Genomic DNA, 18306 nt, shown 5'->3' with positions numbered 1-18306 from the left:
CGGGGGAGGGAGTTTAGATATCACTTCCACTTTAGCTTGGTCAACTTCAATTCCCTTGTAGGAAATTTGGTGACCCAACACTATCCCCTCACGCACCATGAAGTGACATTTCTCCCAGTTCAGAATTAAATTCATTTTCTGGCACCTGTCTAAAACAAGAGAGAGATTAGTTAAACAGTTATCAAATGAGGATCCAAAGACCGAGAAGTCATCCATGAAGACTTCCATATGCTTTTCGAGCATGTCAACAAAAATGGAAGTCATGCATCGTTGGAAGGTGGTTGGAACATTACACAACCCGAATGGCATTCTTCGGTAAGCAAAAACACCATACGGGCATGTGCATGTTGTCTTTTCTTGGTCTTCCGGCGCTACAACGATCTGATTATACTCGGAGTATCCATCTAGAAAATAGTAGTAATCATGCCCGGCTAACCTCTCCAACATTTGGTCAATAAATGGCAAAGGGAAATGGTCCTTCCTAGTTGTTGTGTTCAACCTTCTGTAGTCAATACAAACGCGTCACCCGGTTATTGTCCGCATGGGAATTAACTCATTTTTTTCATTCCTTATTACGGTGGTCCCCCCTTTTTTAGGGATAACACGCATTGGGCTCACCCACGGACTGTCAGAAATAGGATATATAAGACTTGCATCTAACAATTTCACCACTTCTTTCCGAACTACTTCCTTCATTGCAGGATTGAGTCTTCTCTGCGGTTGGACTACCGGCTTGTGGTCGTCTTCCATGAGAATTTTATGCATGCACACAGTAGGGCTAATAACCTTCAAATCTTCAATTTCTCATCCAATAGCATTTGTGTACCTTTTCAAGACTTGGATGAGCTTTTCCTCTTGGATATTCTGAAGGCTTGAGTTTATGATAGTAGGACATTTTCCTTTTGGTTCTAGAAAGACATATTTAAGATTGTCAGGTATTTGTTTCAACTCTGTTCCCTTCTTTGGTTCTTCATTCTCCTCACTAGATTGAGGTATGCGTAAATCCTCCCACCGGTGTGGTCGAGATCCTTTCCACGGGGGATGTGCATCTAATAAGGCTAGCACTTCAGATTCCCCGTTGTCCATTTATTTATCAGAATCGAAAATGGACAAACTCAACACTCTTTCCAAAGGTTACTGAGGTGCATTCAAAGGACTATCATATGTCATCACCTGATCCAGAACCTCTATAGTATAACTGGTACAAATATCATCCTTGTACCTCATGGTGTTTTGAACATCGATTTTCAATTCCTCATCATAAACCTTCAATGTCATTGTTCCTTCTTCTATGTTTATCAAGCACCGTCCCGTTTCCAAAAAGGGTCTCCCCAAAATGAGGGGGATCTCTTCATCTTCTGGAATTTCAAGAATTACAAAATCCACCAAAAATAAACTTATCAATCTTCACCAGAACATCTTCAACAATGCCATACGGTTTCTTGATCGAATGATCGGCAAATTAGAGTGTCATCCTAGTATCTTGCACAACCCCTATACCAAGCTTCTTGTAAATGGGTAATGGCATGAGACTCACACTAACTCCCAGATCAATAAGAGCTTTGTTGAACGACCTATGTCCATTAGTACATGGGATGGTGACAACTCCTCGATCTTTCTTCTTTATCGGAATCTTCATACCCTGCAAAATAGTACTACAAGTTTCGGTTAGAATAATCGGGTTAGTGTCGGTGGTACGCCTCTTTGAAATGATATCCTTCATGAACTTGGCATAAGTAGGCATTTTTTCAAGTGCCTCCAATAAAGGAATGTTAATCTCCAGCTTCTTGAACAACTCTAAGAATTTTTCAAAGTTTTTCTCATGTTGTCCTTTTTTCTTGTTTCTAGTGGGGAAGGGAAGCTTAACAACTGGCTTGGGCTCAGTGACTGTTTCTTTTACAACAGGTTTCGGTGCTACCACTTCTTCCCTAACAACTTCATTTTCTTTGATCTCAAGGTCCACTCCGATCAATTGGTCTTCCTCTTCATCCACTTGCTCGACAACTTCATCTGATTTACCATTTCTTGTTGTCACCGTGCTCACATTATTATGCTCTCTAGGATTTGTCACGATTGCACTGGGTAGGGCACCTTGTGCTTGAGAACTCGAAGCTAGTTGCTGAGCGATTTGACCCATTTGGACTTCAAGATTCTTTATAGATGTTGTGGTGTTTTTCTGATTGTTCCAGGTTTCTTCTTGAAATTGAACATTATGAGCTGCCATTCTTTCAATAGAAATTTCCCAATCAACTTTCTTAGGGGCATGTTGTTGTTGTTGTTGATATTGAGTTTGGTACTGACCATGTTGAGGAGCGGTTCCTTTTTGGTATTTCCATGAGAAGTTGGGATGATTCTTCCAACCCGGATTGTATGTGTTGGAGTAAGGATTATTCTTCTTCAAAAATTTGATTTCCTCCACTTGTTATGGAGTTGCAAAACAATAAACAGTTTGGTGCGAACCACTACAAATTTCACAGCAGACAGTAGGAACCGGTTGGACCTGCGCCACCTGTTGGGTACCTATATTCATCGCCTTCAGCTTCTTATCAACTTCAGCAGCTATAGTATCTTCAATACAAATTTTATTAGTTTCCAGCTTTAAATTTATAACCCCTTATGGTTTGCTTTGACACCTATCGTACAACTTCATGTGCTCATTAGCAGCAATAACTTCAATGATCTTCTTGATACCGGTGGCTGTTGAAAAATTTGTGGAACCACCAGCTGCAGTATCAATCAACTGTTTGGTCTTTATTTTAAGACCATTCACAAAGATATGCATTTGTTCAGTTGCATCCATATTATGAGTTGGGCAGGCTATCAGGACTCTCTTGAATCTCTTGTAGGCGTCTCCTAAAGTTTCCCCATCCTTTTGCTTAAAATTCATAATTTCATACCTCTTCCGCAGAAATACCAATGCTGGAAAATACTCATTCAGGAAGGCTTTTTCCATTTCTTCCCAAGATGTGATGCTACCGGCAGGTAAAGAATAAAACCATTCTTCAGCTTCTTCCGCTAAGGTAAACGGGAACATTTTCAACTTCTTGGCTTCTTCAGTGTGACCATCAATTTTCGGAGTGTTGCTCATGGTCAGAAACCTCTGCAAATGCTTGTTTGCATCTTCATTCACTTTTCCAGTAAAATGCTTCCTTTCAAGCTGATTAATGGTACTCGAGTGCAACTGGAAATTAGCCACGTTCACTGGTTGGTTGACAATAGTTAATCTGTCGGTTTGTGATAAGATACAAGATAAAATTGAGACATTACAAAAAGTTCGGAATTCCGTTGATCTTCAATCGCGTCCGCTCTTGAAGGATCTCCGTTCTTATTCGCTTTCCACTACTTCAATCTTGATTCTAATTTTTGATCGTGAAAAAGTTCCTTTCTCCATATTCAAATCTCCCTTAAATAGTTCCTGATGACAATTTTTATCTAGCAAAAGTCCAAAATACCCTCCGGGATAAGTCGTGCCAAAAACAGCAAAAAAATTTGGAAAATCAAGTGTCCAAGCCAACACTGGTCGTGTCAGGCAACACGGCAGGCCGTGTTAGGCTTCTGGTGTAAACAGGCTTGACGCGCCCCTTCAGGGAAGCTGACACGGACACCCGTGTCAGCTCCCTGTTTTCCTTTTCCAAGTATCTTCTCCTGACACATCCCGTGTTGGGCAACACGGGTGGCCGTGTTAGGGCTACTATACTGTCAAATTTTCTTCTTCTAAGGGGCCCAGAACGTCCGATTTTCCTGTTTATCCCTCTGGTACTCTTGCTTACACCTGAAACCAATAGAACTACCACAAAGGGACATAAAATGGAGTATAATGATGCAACTAACATTTGATAGACAACTGGAAACAACAATGCAAAATATCTAAATTAACAAACAAAACAATAAAATAAGTAGACTAATGTGTTACCAACTTCGTACAAAGGTGCCAAATGAGTGTCAGAAAATAAGTAGAATTGGAGGCTGATCACAGACACTTTAACCATTCATTTTAGGCTCTCCTGGATTGAAAATAAAGAAATCAACCTTTTATTGTTTTTTAGCAAGACCATTAGACGCCCACCATGGGCCTCCATAAAACTTACCCAAGCCATACAAAATCATAAATAAAAACATTAATACTTCATATGGGCGATGCCAGGATCATCTCTCAGTCGAAGCGACCCACCCCTGCCACCAGACATGGTTCAATTGCTTGCAATGGTGGAAGCACTTCACCAACAAAATGAGATGCAAAAGAGAAAATGCTGACCAAGGAAGAAGGATCCATGCATAAGAAATAATACTTTAAGTCGGGACCCAGAGATCGACCAATAGCAAGATCATCCCAGCGACCGTTTGAAAAAGAGCAGGAGTACACGCCACTAAATGCTAGGCATGAAGATATCCTAAAATAAGTTTATCACCTCAAGCTACTTCCCATACCCATATGACCAAAAGGGGTCTAAGCTGTGGTGGGGAAAGATGGTAATGCATGGTGCACATACCACCGAATCCGAGGACACCGTACATGAAATTGTCATCAACTAAAAAAAGAAATTGAGGCCTTAATTCAAAGATGTTAATTGTTGTCCTATGTTAAGGACGTCGGAGTGCATTCAAGAAAAATGAATCCTTCCTGAGAAGACATTAGCTCAGCTAACCCTATGCTGGAAAAAGGAAAGAGCATAGATGAAGTACACATGACTCGTCACACATCAAACACCATTGCTGGAGGATTTGCAGGAGGAGGAGAAACTAGTCCGACTAGAAAAAGATATGCCCGAACAATGATGTACGCCAGGCAGGAGTCCCCTTTGGAAGAGAGAGACAAACATGCCACCATCACCTTATCAAAAAAGGACGCCGAAGGAGTGTTACCCTATGAAGATGACCGGATGGTGGTCAAAGTGAAAATCCAAAACTGGAACATGAAAGGATTTCTAATCAACCCGAGAAGTTTGGCAGATGTTCTGTACTGGGATGCATTCAAGGGAATAAACTTTTATATCACCGAGTTGTTTCCCAATCAAGGTTCATTAGTTGGATTCTCAGGGGAACCGGTGCAGGTACTGGGACACTGGCCCATGATGACTACTTTTGGTAATGGGGAAAATGCAAAAACTGTTTTGGTGAGGTACTTAATTAACAACGATGCCTCTCCCTACAATGTTATTATGGGAAGACCCTCCCTAAATGCTTTGGAGGAAATGTTTTCCACTATGTACCTCACACTAAAATACCCTCTAAAATATGGTAGAGTAGGAATAATAAAAGGTGATTAGGGGATATCAAGGAAATGTTTTAAGGATAGTCTGAAGCTTAAAAAGAAAAGTCACACTGATGATTCAATCAACGATGATCAAGTAAAATTGAACCTAGTCGACATCGACCCAAGGGAGGATCCAATAGAGGATAGTCTTACACCTACAGAGGATTTAAAGACAATACAAATTGGTGCTCAATCATCGTAAACAACTTATATCGACTCTAGTTTATCCCTTGATGAAGAAGACAAGATCATCATAATATTAAAGTAGAATGTGGATCAATTCACATGGGAGTCGTCTGATATGCCCAATATTGATCCTAACATAGTTTGTCACCATATAGCACTGGATCCAGCCATCAAACCAATAACACTAAGAAATCGGAAGGAAGGCGTAGAAAAGAGAAAGGTTATAAAAGATGAATTCAGAAAGCTTATAAAGGTCAACTTTATTAAGGAGATATGATACCCAACTTGGTTAGCTAACATAGTTGTGGTAAATATGAAACCAGGGAAATGACTCACATAAGAGAATTTGCAGCTAAACAAAGAATTGCTCAGAGGTTCAATATCAAAGTGAGGCAAAGAGGATTTCACGAGGGTGACTTATTGGTAAAAAAAGTGATTGGTCCCACGAGGAAAGGCATATTGGCTCCGAATTAGCAAGGACCATATCGTGTTCGTCAGAGGTTAAATGAAGGAGCTTATAAATTAGAAAGTTTAGAGGGTGTTGAAATACCTAGGACTTGGAATGTAACTAGTCTTCAATTTTATCTCAGTTAGACTATGTAATAAATATATTGAATAAAAATTATGGGGATACATTATTTTCCCTTACAATGGCGAGGGTTTTTAATGAGGCACCCATAGTTAGAATAAATGTCTTTATAAAGAAAATCCTAGGACGTGTTCTAGGAAAAAGTCCAAGAAACTTGAAGCCTCTAGCATAATTGGCTTCGGTCGGGTAACGTTTAATAAAACATCTGGTCTAACTAAAGTCCAAGAAACTTGAAGCCTCTGGCATAATTGGCTTCGACCAGGTAACATTCAAAAAACCTCTGGCCTAACTGAAGTCTAATCAACTTAAAGTATTTGGCATAATCATCTTAGGTCGGGTAACGTTTAATAAAACCTCTGGCCTAACTGAAGTCCAAGCAACTTGAAGCCTCTGGCATAATCGGATTTGGCCGAGTAACACTTACTAAAACCTCTAGCCTAACTGAAGTCCAAGTAACTTGAAGTCTATGGCATAATCGACTTCAGTTGGGTAACATTTACTAAAACCTCTAACCTAACTGAAGTCCAAGTAACTTAAAGCCTCTGGTATAATCGGCTTTGGTCGAGTAATGTTTAATGAGAGCCTTTGGTCTTCATTTAAACAATAAACCCATGGGGCTTTAAACATCGTGTAAAATTTTCACGCTTATGAATTCAAACGGTAATGATAGATTTATCACTGATAGAACATCCGATTTATCTTAATCTCCCAGACATTATGGTCAAGATAAGATAATTATGCCGACCTACGAGGTCAGACATAAATTTGTAACTCAAATAATAAGACAAACAAAATAAGTGAAGTCAAAGGGAATGCATAGAAGAACAAAGGAATAATGTCATCATAAAGCCTTTAAAAGGCTTAATTATTCAGTAGGAAAGCAAAGTATTGTTCAAAAAAGGTACAAGGTGCACATCATCAGTGATGTCCAAAAAAAAACTTAAAGTAAATTCAAATTGCATACTTGTTCGTCTGAGCCTCGTATGTCGGATTATCATCTCTCACGCCACTCGAGTCTTCTGCTTCAGACGAAGCTTCGTCCATATTGACTAGCTTCTCGTCCATTATAATTTTAAAGAAATCCATCTTTGACACATCCAGGTCTGGTGTGATGCATAGAGATTGGGCTTTGGCCCTCTCAAAACCTTCGTCACCGACGGAAAGAAAATACACTTGGATACCTTGCAGCGATTTCTTTAAAGTCTTGTTGAGATTCCGAGATTTTTGTGCTTCTTGAGTTAGGCCAGCTTTAGCTGCCTCCAGCTTTGAGCACTTAGTTACCATGGTTTCGTTCTACTTAGTTATTTCTAATAATTGAGATTCTAATAGCTCCTTTTATTTTTTCATCTCAGAGAGTTGTTTGGTCAATTCCTCTACTTGAGTAGTTTGGGTTTTCAAGTCATCCCTTGACTGGTTCATCTTTTTGTTAAGGAGAATCTCATTCTGCTCATGCGCGCCGCTTGGATAGGTAAAGGGTTGTCTGACCAGTAGATCAGAAAACAATGGTTCCCATCTAAATCATACATAACCTGGGGATATCTTGTCACACTTTTAACTCGAAGGAATTTGTCTTTAATCCCTTATAGCTAGTAGTGTAAGCCTGCAAAAAGCTCTTTCCCAGAATTCCACTAAGGGAAACCCAACTTCCTCTCTTTGTACCCTTTAAGTCGAAGAAGAAGAATATACCTAATGTCGGAACTATGTCTATGGTGTTGCAAACAATCTCAAAAGCTTTAATAAAACCTCATCTATTAGGGCGTAATTGTGAGGGAATTATGTTTAGAGTTTTGAGAAGGTCACATTCGAAGTCGGTAAATGGAAAGTGGACTTTAAAGTCTTCAATTACTCCTGAATAAAAATAAAAGTATTTATCCGACACTTTTTTGGGGTGAATAGTGCACACATTTTCACTAATTATAGAAGGCTCTAAAATTATATCCTCTTCATTTCGAGTAGAAGAGACTAAAGTAGTGGAACAAAGCTTCGAGATATAGCTTTCATCGACAATATTGCGGTTGTAGCTCAAAACCTCTTTGTCTATCAAATATCATGTTGCTTCTATCTAAATATCCGAAAAACCTGAGGAGGAAGACTCCAAATCAACGTTACTAGTGGGTGAAGGGATTTCGTCGTAAATTTCTCTAATAATTCGGTCAAAATCCTCTATATTCAAATAACTATCACATTCTCGCACACATGCATTCTAAATCCTATTCCTATCACTAGGAGTAAGAATGATTAAATATGAGGACATAATAATAACAAATAAAAACGAAATAGATAAGTAATGATACCTGATGTTTAAAAGAAGGAAGATTAGTTGGTAGACGCTCATGGAGGAAGATATTTGAATAAAAGTTAAACCTTTAAAAAGAAATAGAGTTCTAACGGTCAAGAATTTGTATCAAAAGGTAAATGATAAATTGGGAGTTCCCATAAAAGTCATTATGATGAGGAGAGAAAAAACGTTGTCATCATTAAAAAGTATTTGGTGAAAACCGAGTATCACAGCATAGGAAGGTCGAGGAAGGCTTCAACTCTAAGTAGAACAGGAGTTTTTGGGTTTGTCTTGTTCGAACACTTCGATCATTCAGATCTCATGCTCAGTGGGCTTATGTACATCTCAAAAAATTAGTTTGACCAACCGAGGTATGAGATCGATGAAGCCTATATGATTACATGAGTTATTTGAGGCCGAGTTAGCATGACAACCGAGTATGGTGGGATTAACATACTGGATAGTCGAGTTGCCACCGACTAATCAGAATCTGGATAAGGTATCAGAATAAGCAAGACAAAGCCAACCTTCTATAAAGTCGGAAATGATTCGGTTGTTGTAAGTTGGATCCGAGGATAAATCTAAGATACCATCTGAAGGGTCATAAGAAACGGTTACAAGATGATACATTATGGCAAGGGAGTTATAATTAGTAAAGAGGCGGATATTACATGGAAATTATAAGGACGGAAGATGTTATTGATAAAAGTATTTATAAAGAATATAGAGAATCAAGCAAGTGGGGAGAGGAGGAGATGGAAACCTACAAATAGGAGGATGTTTGGAGAGTAAAGGGGAGGATAAAACAAGACAAAAACGCATAACAAACACTATAACCATTCATTTTAGGCACTCATTGATTAAAAACAGGGAAGTCAACCTTTATTTGTTTTTTTAGCAAGAACAAGTTCTTTCCACACAACAGATTTGTGGAGGCCAAAACCTCAATCGTTGTATTTTCTCAAGGCCCAAGTGAATCACTTTATGAAGCATGGGAGCCATACAAGTCAATGTTGAGAAGATGTACCAACCATAGTTTTTATGAGCTTACTCAAATAAATATCTTCCTCAATGGACTTCAACCGCAACCAAAACTTCTTTTGGATGAAACTGCAAATGGATCTTTAATGTCTAAGAGTAAAGAGGATGCAATTTCTATTATTGATAGAATAGTAATCAATGATCACCAAGTTCAGCATAATAGAGTCCATTCACAAAAGAAAGCTGGAATAGTTGAATTGGGAATACATTATTCAATTTTGGCATATAACAAACTATTAACTCAAACAGTGGAAGAACTTAGGAAACAAATGCCCAAGCTTCCGCGAAAGCTCAAAGAAATGAAAGAAGTCCCGAACAAACATCAACAGGTTTCATAATGTGAACTTTGCAATGTAGATCATCCCAAAGGTTATTATCCTCCGACAAATGAAGAGGTGAATTATACGGGGAATCAAAATCAATATCAACATAGGCAAGCACCATATCAAGGTAATACTGGTTATTAACAAAGAGGGGACAATGCACATTATGGCCAAGGGTGAAAACCATAAGCAGGATCATCTAATAGATAAAATCCTTATCATAATTATAATTATAATTTGCAGCCACAAGATATAAATTCAAAGATTAAGGACACTATAAATCAGTTTATTCAAATGTCTATAGAAAATCCAAAGAGCACTAATGAAGCCATTAAGAACCTTGAAAATCAAGTTGGTTAAATAACTAAGCAATTGGTTGATCAACAATGAGGGACATTACTATGCACACTCAAGCTAATATGAAGGAATATTTCAAATTCATTCTAACTTTGTATGGCAAAGAAGCTGGAAGAGGCATTGGTGATAATATTGTTAAAAAGCAAGATGTGATAGAAAAATAAGAAGGAGAGTGTGAAGAAGGTCAGGGGGACGTAGAACAAGAAAATAAAAAGGAAGAATTAGTTGAAAATAAAAAAATTGAAAAAGAAGATTTAGAAAAGAAAAAGAGTGATGAAAAGAAGACAAAAGCTAAAAAAGTTTAATAGGAGAAAGGGAAAATGAATAGTTTTCAAGTAAAACACCTACCTTATCCGCATGCTCCTACCAAGAAAGACAATGTGAGGCATTATGCAAGGTTTTTAGATATATTTAGTTGGTTGTAGGTAAATATTCCATTTTCTGAAGCTCTTCAACAAATGTCAACTTATGCTAAGTTCAGGAAGGATATTCTCACGAAGAAAATAAGTTATACGGATCAAGATGATATAAACTTAGACGTTAGTTATAGTTCCATCATTCAAAGAACTATCCCACAGAAATAAATAGACCTTGGGAGAGTTACGTTGCTTGTCACTATAGGGAATGTAAACATAGAAAAATCATTAGTAGATTTGGGTTCAGGCATAAACTTGATTATGTTTTCCGTGGTTTGAAGGTTAGGTAACATTGAAGTTAAACATACAAAGATGACACTTCAGTTGGCTGACAAATCTATCACCCGTCTATCAGGAATAACTGAAGATGTTTTAGTTAAGGTGGACAAGTTCTTATTTCCAATTGATTTTGTTGTGATGGATATTGAAGAGGATAATGATGCACCTTTAATTTTAGGTCATCCGTTCATGAAAACCACCATAATGATGATATATATTGATGAAGGTTTGTGTCCAATTGTGTTTAAATCTTTTTGAAGCCAAGAAACACTCAAAAGACAAGGGAGATTTTTTTAGGATGGATGTTACTGACGAAGCCATCATGGATGTACGAAGACAATTGAATTTATCCACTCATTTAGAGAAATCTTTAATTAATGTACTTCAAGCTCTTAATGCAGATGAACAAAAAGAAATTGAAGAATGCTTGAGAGAACTTTAGTCCTTAGAAGAAATTCATCCTCTTGAAGCTAAAGTTGAAGAATTTAAAGATGAACCAAAGAAAGATAACACTAAACTTGAATTGAAGATGCTACCCTCACACTTGAAGTATGTGTTCCTTGAAGAAAGTGGTAACAAACCAATCGTTATCAGCAGTTCATTATCTGACAAGGAAGAAAAGAAATTGATACATTTTTTAAAGTCAAATCAAAAGGAAATAGGTTGGGTGATATCTAATATGAAAAGAATCAGTCCATCCTATTGTATGCAAAAGATCATGATGGAAGAGAATTACAAACTGGTAGCTCAACCACAGCGTCACTTGAATCATACCATAAAAGAGGTGGTGAGGAAGGAAGTATTGAAATTATATGAGGTCGACATAATTTATCCTATTTAAGATAGTGCCTGGGTGAGCCCAGTCCAAGTGGTTCCCAACAAAGGAGGAATGATGGTGACTACTAATGACAAAAATGAGTTGATCCCGATAAGAACTGTAACGGGATGGAGAATGTGCATAGATTACCAAAGGCTTAATCAAGCCACTATAAAATATCATTTTCCTTTACCGTTTATGGATCAAATGCTTGAAAGATTTTCATGTCAAGAATTTTATTATTTCTTGGATGGTTATTCAGGATACAATCAGATTACCATCGACCCAGAAGATCATGAGAAGATAACTTTTATATGTCCTTTTAGCATTTTTTTTCTTATAGAAGGATGTACTTCAGATTTATGTAACGCACCAGTAACTTTTCAACGATGCAGGCAAACCATGTTTCCTAATATAATTGAGAAATTCATTGAAGTCTTCGTGGATTACTTCTCTGTATTTGGTCCTTCTTTTGATTTGTGCTTGAAAATTTTGGACATCGTACTAGAGCGGTGTGTGGAGACTAATCGGGTTTTGAACTAGGAGAAATATAATTTTATGGTTATTGAAGGCATGGTACTTGGCCGTAAAATCTCTTCCAGAGGCATTGAAGTTGATAGAGAAAAGGTTGAATTGATTGAAAAGCTTCCACCACCATTAAATGTCAAAGGAATCAGAAGCTTTTTAGGATATGCAGGTATCTATAGGAGATTCATCAAGGACTTATCCAAAATTGCCAAACCGCTAAGCAACCCTCTTAACAAAGATAATTATTTTAATTTTGTTAATTCATGTTTAATTGCTTTTCAATACTTAAAAGAAAAATTGACAACTGCACCCATAATCACAACGCCTAATTGGAAACTTGATTTTGAACTTATGCGTGACACAAGTAATTATGTGGTAGGTGCAGTTCTTGGTTAGAGAATGAATAAAAAATTTCATGTTATACGCTATGCAAGAAAAGTCTTAAATGGGGCTCAAATTAATTATGCTACTATAGGAAAAGAATTACTTTCTATAGTATATGCTTTGGAAAAATTTAGATCTTGTCTCATTCTTTCAAAGCTTGTTGTGTATACTGACCATGCAGCTATAAAATACTTGCTTATCAAGCCTGACTCTAAGCAAAGACTCATTATATGGATTATTTTGTTACAAGAATTTGATCTTAAGATTCGTGACAAAAAAGGAGTAGAAAATTTGGCAGTAAATCATTTGACGAGGTTGGTAAACGATGAGATTACCAAGCAGGAAAGTGAAGCCATGAAGGAATTCTCCAATGAAAAATTACTCATAATACAAGAGAGGTCGTGGTTGGCAGATTTGGCAACTCACAAAGCCACCGGTCTGGTACCTGAGGATTTGACTTGGTAACAGAAAAAGAAATTCCTTTGTGGTTCAAATTATTATGTTTGGGATGAGCTTATTTGTTCAAAATAGGAGAAAATAATATTTTGAGAAGGTGTGTTACTACAGAAGAGGTGAGAAGCATATTATAGCATTGTCATAATTCGCCATATGGTGGTCATTACAACTGGCAAATGACTGGAACAAAAGTTTTACATTCAGGATTTTACTGGCCTTCTTTGTTCAAAGATGCACATGAGCATGCCCAAAATTGTGATAGTTGTCAAAGGACCGGAGGAATGAGTAAACAAAATAAAATGCCTTTGCAAATCATGCTTGAAGTTGAATCCTTTGATTGTTGGGGCATAGATTTTGTTGGTCTATTTCCTGCATCAATTTCTAATGAATACATGTTCGTAGCAGTGGATTATGTTTCAAAATAGGTAGAAGTGATTGCATATCAAAAGGAAGATGGAAAAAAATAATCAAAATTCTTAAGAAAAACATTTTTACTCATTTTGGTACTCCAACGATTTTAATCAGTGATAAAGGGTCGCATTTTATCAATTCTCAATTAGAAAAATCCCTTGAGCACTATGGTGTCAAGAACAAAGTAGCATCACCCTACCATCCACAAAAAAATGGGCAAGCTGATGTTTACAACATGGATATCAATAAAATCTTGGAGAAAACTATTTCAGCTTCAAGAAAAGATTGGTCTCTAAATTTTGATGAAGCTTTGTAAGAATATTTTATTGCTTATAAGATTGGTCTTACAACTTTCCAGATGGTCTATGGTAAAGCATACCACCTTTCTATAGAGTTGGTGCATAAAGCATTATGGGCATTAAAGTTTTTGAATTTTGATCTGAAACTAGCCGGGGAAAAGAGAAAGTTGCAGTTGGATGAATTGGATGAGTTGAGACTCCAAGCTTATAACTCTTACAAACTCTACAACCAAAAATATAAGAAATACCATGACAATAAAATACTTACGAAAGACTTCAAACCTGGACAAATGGTGTTATTGTTCAATTCTCTACTCAAGCTGTTTATGGGCAAATTGAAGTCCAAATGGTTGGAACCATCCAAATCAAGGATGCGAAGCATTATAGTGCAGTTATGTTAAAAGATTCAGTTTCAAAATAAAGTTGTATTGTTAATGGTCAAAGATTTAAGCTTTACCTTGGTGGTGAAATTGATCGGTTCACTAGAACAGTTCCACTGGCCAATTCTTAAAGTCATCGGAAAAATGTCGAGCTAAAGACATAAAACAAGCGTTTGTTGGGAGGCAACCCAATTATGTAAGTATTTAATATCTTTGTATTTATTAGTTTAGGCATTAAAGAGTGAAAGTGGATGGAAAGCATGAGAAAATTTGGCATTTTGAAAATTCTAGGCAGCAGAGTTGGCGCTGAGCGCAACCTGTGGGTGTTGAGCACGCCCTACTATACCAGTAAAAAAATTATTTTACTCAGTCCACTATTCCACTTTCACCCCGGTCCAATTACTACATTTTTGACCCATTTGACTTGGTCCAACGTGCAAAATCACATTTCCTCATTCTTTCTCCCTTACCAAATCGTAGCCTCCATTCTCCCAAACCATAAACCCTTGTTTATTGCAATTTCTTCCCCATTTTCTCTGCATCTTCGTTGTGTGCATCAACCAACAGGTATGTTTTTATCATTTTCATAATCTATCAGAGTATGTAAATATGATATTGTTAAGTTCGTCTTGTTCAACCATTGAATAATTTATTTTTCCCTTTTTCTTGTTAGTTCATGATAAAATTAGTTTTGTGTGTTGACATAATGAGAAAACTGATGGACTAGTGATTAAAGTTGAACATTTTGTTATTTAGGTCAAAGCTAGGGCAGAGTTGTCTATGCAGAAAGCTGCTTAGAAGCACTTTTTGCGCTCAACGTAGCAAGTGACACTCAGCTTCCGTTTTGCTTCCCAGTTTCTTTTGTTTGGATTTCCTGTTGTATTTTATTATGTAATGATCCCAATAGGATTGTAGGAGGAAGTTTAATTGATATTTAGATGTCGCTAAAGTGGTTTGAGCTAAGTTTGTTTTCTTTTGTATGCATGGCTCCAAAGAAAATCACAACTTCCAAGAAACAAAAGTTTGTTGTGGGCACATCCTCTGTACCCATACACAAACCCATGAACTATAACATAGACACGTTTTTAGGGCCAGAACAAGAAGACATGTACGTCGAGCTTTCCAACGGAAGTATTTGGATGGAACACACATTCAGAATAGATCCAGAGGGTGATTTCAGAAACTGTGCTAAGATCAATACATAGAGGAATCGGAAAACTTTGGTCAATCCTTTCTCAAAACTTAGCTATGAAATCATTCGAGAGTTCTATGCAAATTTTATCCCCATCAAAGGCCAACCTTACTCTTTTACCACCATGGTCATAGGGAAATATGTTTCTTTTAGTTATGATGCTATTAACACATACCTTAGCGTTCCTCTTGCTTTGGAGGAAGGTGAGCTTGATGAATATGCAAAGCGACTTGCTCGAAGATGTTGGAATATCAATCTAGTTTCTGATACACGTGTGTTAAGTGGAAAGCCTTATGAGACAAGTGCTTCAGGTGCCCTTAAGAATTTCCTGAGAAAGAATTTGAATAATAAGCCTCAAGCGATGATGACATTGGTCCTTCTCAACATAATGCCAAAAACTCATACATCTTCGCTTCCTCTGAACACTGCTTACCTTTTGTACTACATTTTGGATGATATGCAGATGAATGTTGCAAGGATCATTTCTAATGAGATTAAGATGACTGCTGAAAGTGGTCATAGATTAGGAAGAAGAAATCCTTGCACTGTGGATTTTCCAGGACTTATCATGGGGTTGTGCATGAGTGCCTGAATGATGATTCCATCTCAAGCTCATGATACAATCAGTGGTGTTGTGTATGACCATTATATTCAGAGATACTATTTAGAAAAGGATATAGGACAAGGAAGCACTCCAGCCCCTCCTCTGTAGTAGCTAGGATTTTATGATTGGGATTCGAGACTCCGGGCAACTTTCACTCATACTTTGGATCAAAATGAGTCTAACCATTTAGCACATATTTATCTTCACGATTCCATGTACAGGTTGTAACTACAAATGGGAAAACCTCAACAGGTTAATCTTCAGTTGAAGACTCGAGTGAATTCCAAAATTTTATTGATTATCCTGGGGTCAGGCCATTTGTTCAGGAGGAGGCAACTGATGCAGATGATAATGATGATGATGATGAAAATGAGGAGGATCAGGACATGGGTGATGATTATGTTTAGGAGATATTTGACTGTAAAGCTCACCAATACTTACTGAAACCTACAAGTTTTCAGTCATTTATTTATTTATTTATTTTTAGTATTTTTATACTTTATCTTTGTTTTGTTTAGAAGTTTTGTTGTTCTTTGTTAACTTGTTTTGGTATATCCTTGTTTGGATGTGAAACTTTGGGTGGAATTTCATGTCACCATAACTTTTTGGTTGTGGTTTTTCGTAATTAAGTTGAATTTTATTCAAATTGTTTCAAGTAGATAGTATAGTAGCTTAGTTCAATTTCAAATTGTTAAGTTTTAGCAAACTTTTGAGTTTGTTCCAAAAGCTTGTCTTTGAATAGCTTGAAGAAGCCGTGAGTGATTAATTCAAATTTGAAATTTTCAACAAGCAAATGCTTTGGTAATGATAAAAGCTTGAAAGGATGGTACAATGTAAAGGTACACGTTTATTGCTTACTAGAGCATAACTGTTAGATACCCAAAAGTGCTTATTTGAGCTATCAAATATGGGCATCTTTCACTCCATTTCCTTGCTAAAGTGTTCGAAACCACCTTTGTTTTAGATGAATTGCAATACAATGATAAACGATCTTGGTACCTTTGATTTGTGTGTTATTGTGCAGGAATTAGGCATGAAATAATAGAAAATGAAGCCACAAGAAAGTTGGCAAAGGGACCAAAAAAGGATGCATTCATCAGCTTGCTCGCTAGGCGAGGGCTGTGGCGAAGAGCTCGCTAGGCGAGCACCCAGCGAGAACCCAGCGAAGAGCTCCAGTATTTTACAGTAGCAAACATCAACAAACTCGCTAGGCGAGCAGCCAGCGAAGGGTGTAGCGAACACGTCCAGACTTGGTCAAAAGCGCAGCCATCACTCACTCGCTAGGCGAGCCATTAGCTAGCTCCCAGCGAGCAATTCCAGTAGCAAAACCTCCTAAGCTCGCTGGAGCGAAGGGTGAAGCGTGGGCTTCGCCCAGCGAAGGTTTTGTTCGCCTAGCGAACATGCCAATCTGGCAAAGGATATTTCTTTGGGCGCAGGTGCCTCATTTTGGGGCTCGCTAGGCGAGCCATTCTGCTTGCCTAGCGAGCATGACAGCTCAGTAGCAGCACTATAAGTAGCAGGGGCTACTTTTTGGAACCATACCTTACACCTCCATACTTTTGTACTCTTGAGATATTTTTCCAGCATTGCTCTAGAGATACTTTGTGACCTAGAAATCATTTCTCTTCATCTCTTAACAATCTTTCACAAAAAGAAGGTGGATTCCCATCCAATCTCGATTATTCGACTCGGATGTTGATCAACCTTCTTCCGAAACTTGTTGACCAAGCTACCATGAAAATGAGTAGCTAAGTTCTTCATTTTGCCAAGGTTAGATGTAGATGGTCATAAGCTTTGTATGTATATGAGATGATCTTCATTTGTAAACTCTTTAATGATGAATATATGGTGAAAACTTTGTTTTATTGAAAACTCTTTGTGTTGGTTTATGATCGAGAGATGTTTACCAACTCTTTACCTAGGTTTTCATCCAATCTTGTTTGTTAGCTAGAGATAGTAATGAATGATTTTGTTCACCATAAGGTTGAACCAAAAAGTTGTCATTTTGATAGATTGTGTTAGAGATAAACAATGGATCAAAATGGGAAAACTCACAATGTGTGTTACAGATAAACACATTGGGAGGACTTTGTGAAATAGTTTATCATCTAAAGGAGTTTATAAGTTTTGTTGATCGAACATATACATGTAAAGTGATCGTCGAACCCTAACTTTGGCAATATTTCTCAAATAGAAAAACCAAATCTTTTACCGCATTTTATCACACTTTTATGCAAGATACCGTGACTAAAACCAAAACCCCATTGTTACCTTAAGCTAAGAATTAAAACAACTGTCGAAAGGCGGTGATATCTCATAATCCCTGTGGAGACGATAACAAAAACCCGACACTTAAAAATACAATCAACAAAATGGCGCCGTTGCCGGGGATTGCGAATTGATATTGCGAGCATCGCAATAGTTGCTTAATTTTTAGCTTTCGAATTTTTGACTTGTGCTTGTAATTTGTTTGGTTTAGTGTGCAACTTTTGTTTTATGCGAGGGCAGATTC

The 18306-nt window shown here is 37.5% G+C and overlaps 1 protein-coding gene across 1 annotated transcript; it reads right to left on the bottom strand.

Annotated features, from left to right (window-relative positions):
- Positions 1-1134: 1134 nt before the first annotated feature.
- On the bottom strand, positions 1135-2137 carry LOC127079245 (uncharacterized). The gene is made up of 2 exons (XM_051019653.1): positions 1501-2137; positions 1135-1358 (listed from the first exon to the last, which is right to left on the bottom strand). The coding sequence occupies exons 1-2, from the start codon at positions 2135-2137 to the stop codon at positions 1135-1137; spliced, it is 861 nt and encodes a 286-aa protein (XP_050875610.1).
- Between the last annotated feature and the right edge of the window lie 16169 nt (positions 2138-18306).

The sequence above is a fragment of the Lathyrus oleraceus genome, chromosome 5 (genome assembly GCF_024323335.1).
Source record: "Lathyrus oleraceus cultivar Zhongwan6 chromosome 5, CAAS_Psat_ZW6_1.0, whole genome shotgun sequence".
In the NCBI taxonomy this organism is placed as follows: Eukaryota; Viridiplantae; Streptophyta; class Magnoliopsida; order Fabales; family Fabaceae; genus Lathyrus; species Lathyrus oleraceus.
The sequence above is the reverse complement of the archived record's forward strand: the minus strand, read 5'-3'. Positions and strand labels throughout refer to the sequence as shown.

Coding starts and splice junctions, on each gene's coding strand:
- LOC127079245 (XM_051019653.1), bottom strand. CDS start 2,137: ATGGGTCAAATCGCTCAGCAACTAGCTTCGAGTTCTCAAGCACAAGGT. Junction 1,359..1,500: donor ACCCATTTACAAGAAGCTTG/GTATAGGGGTTG, acceptor TTGAAATTCCAG/AAGATGAAGAGATCCCCCTC.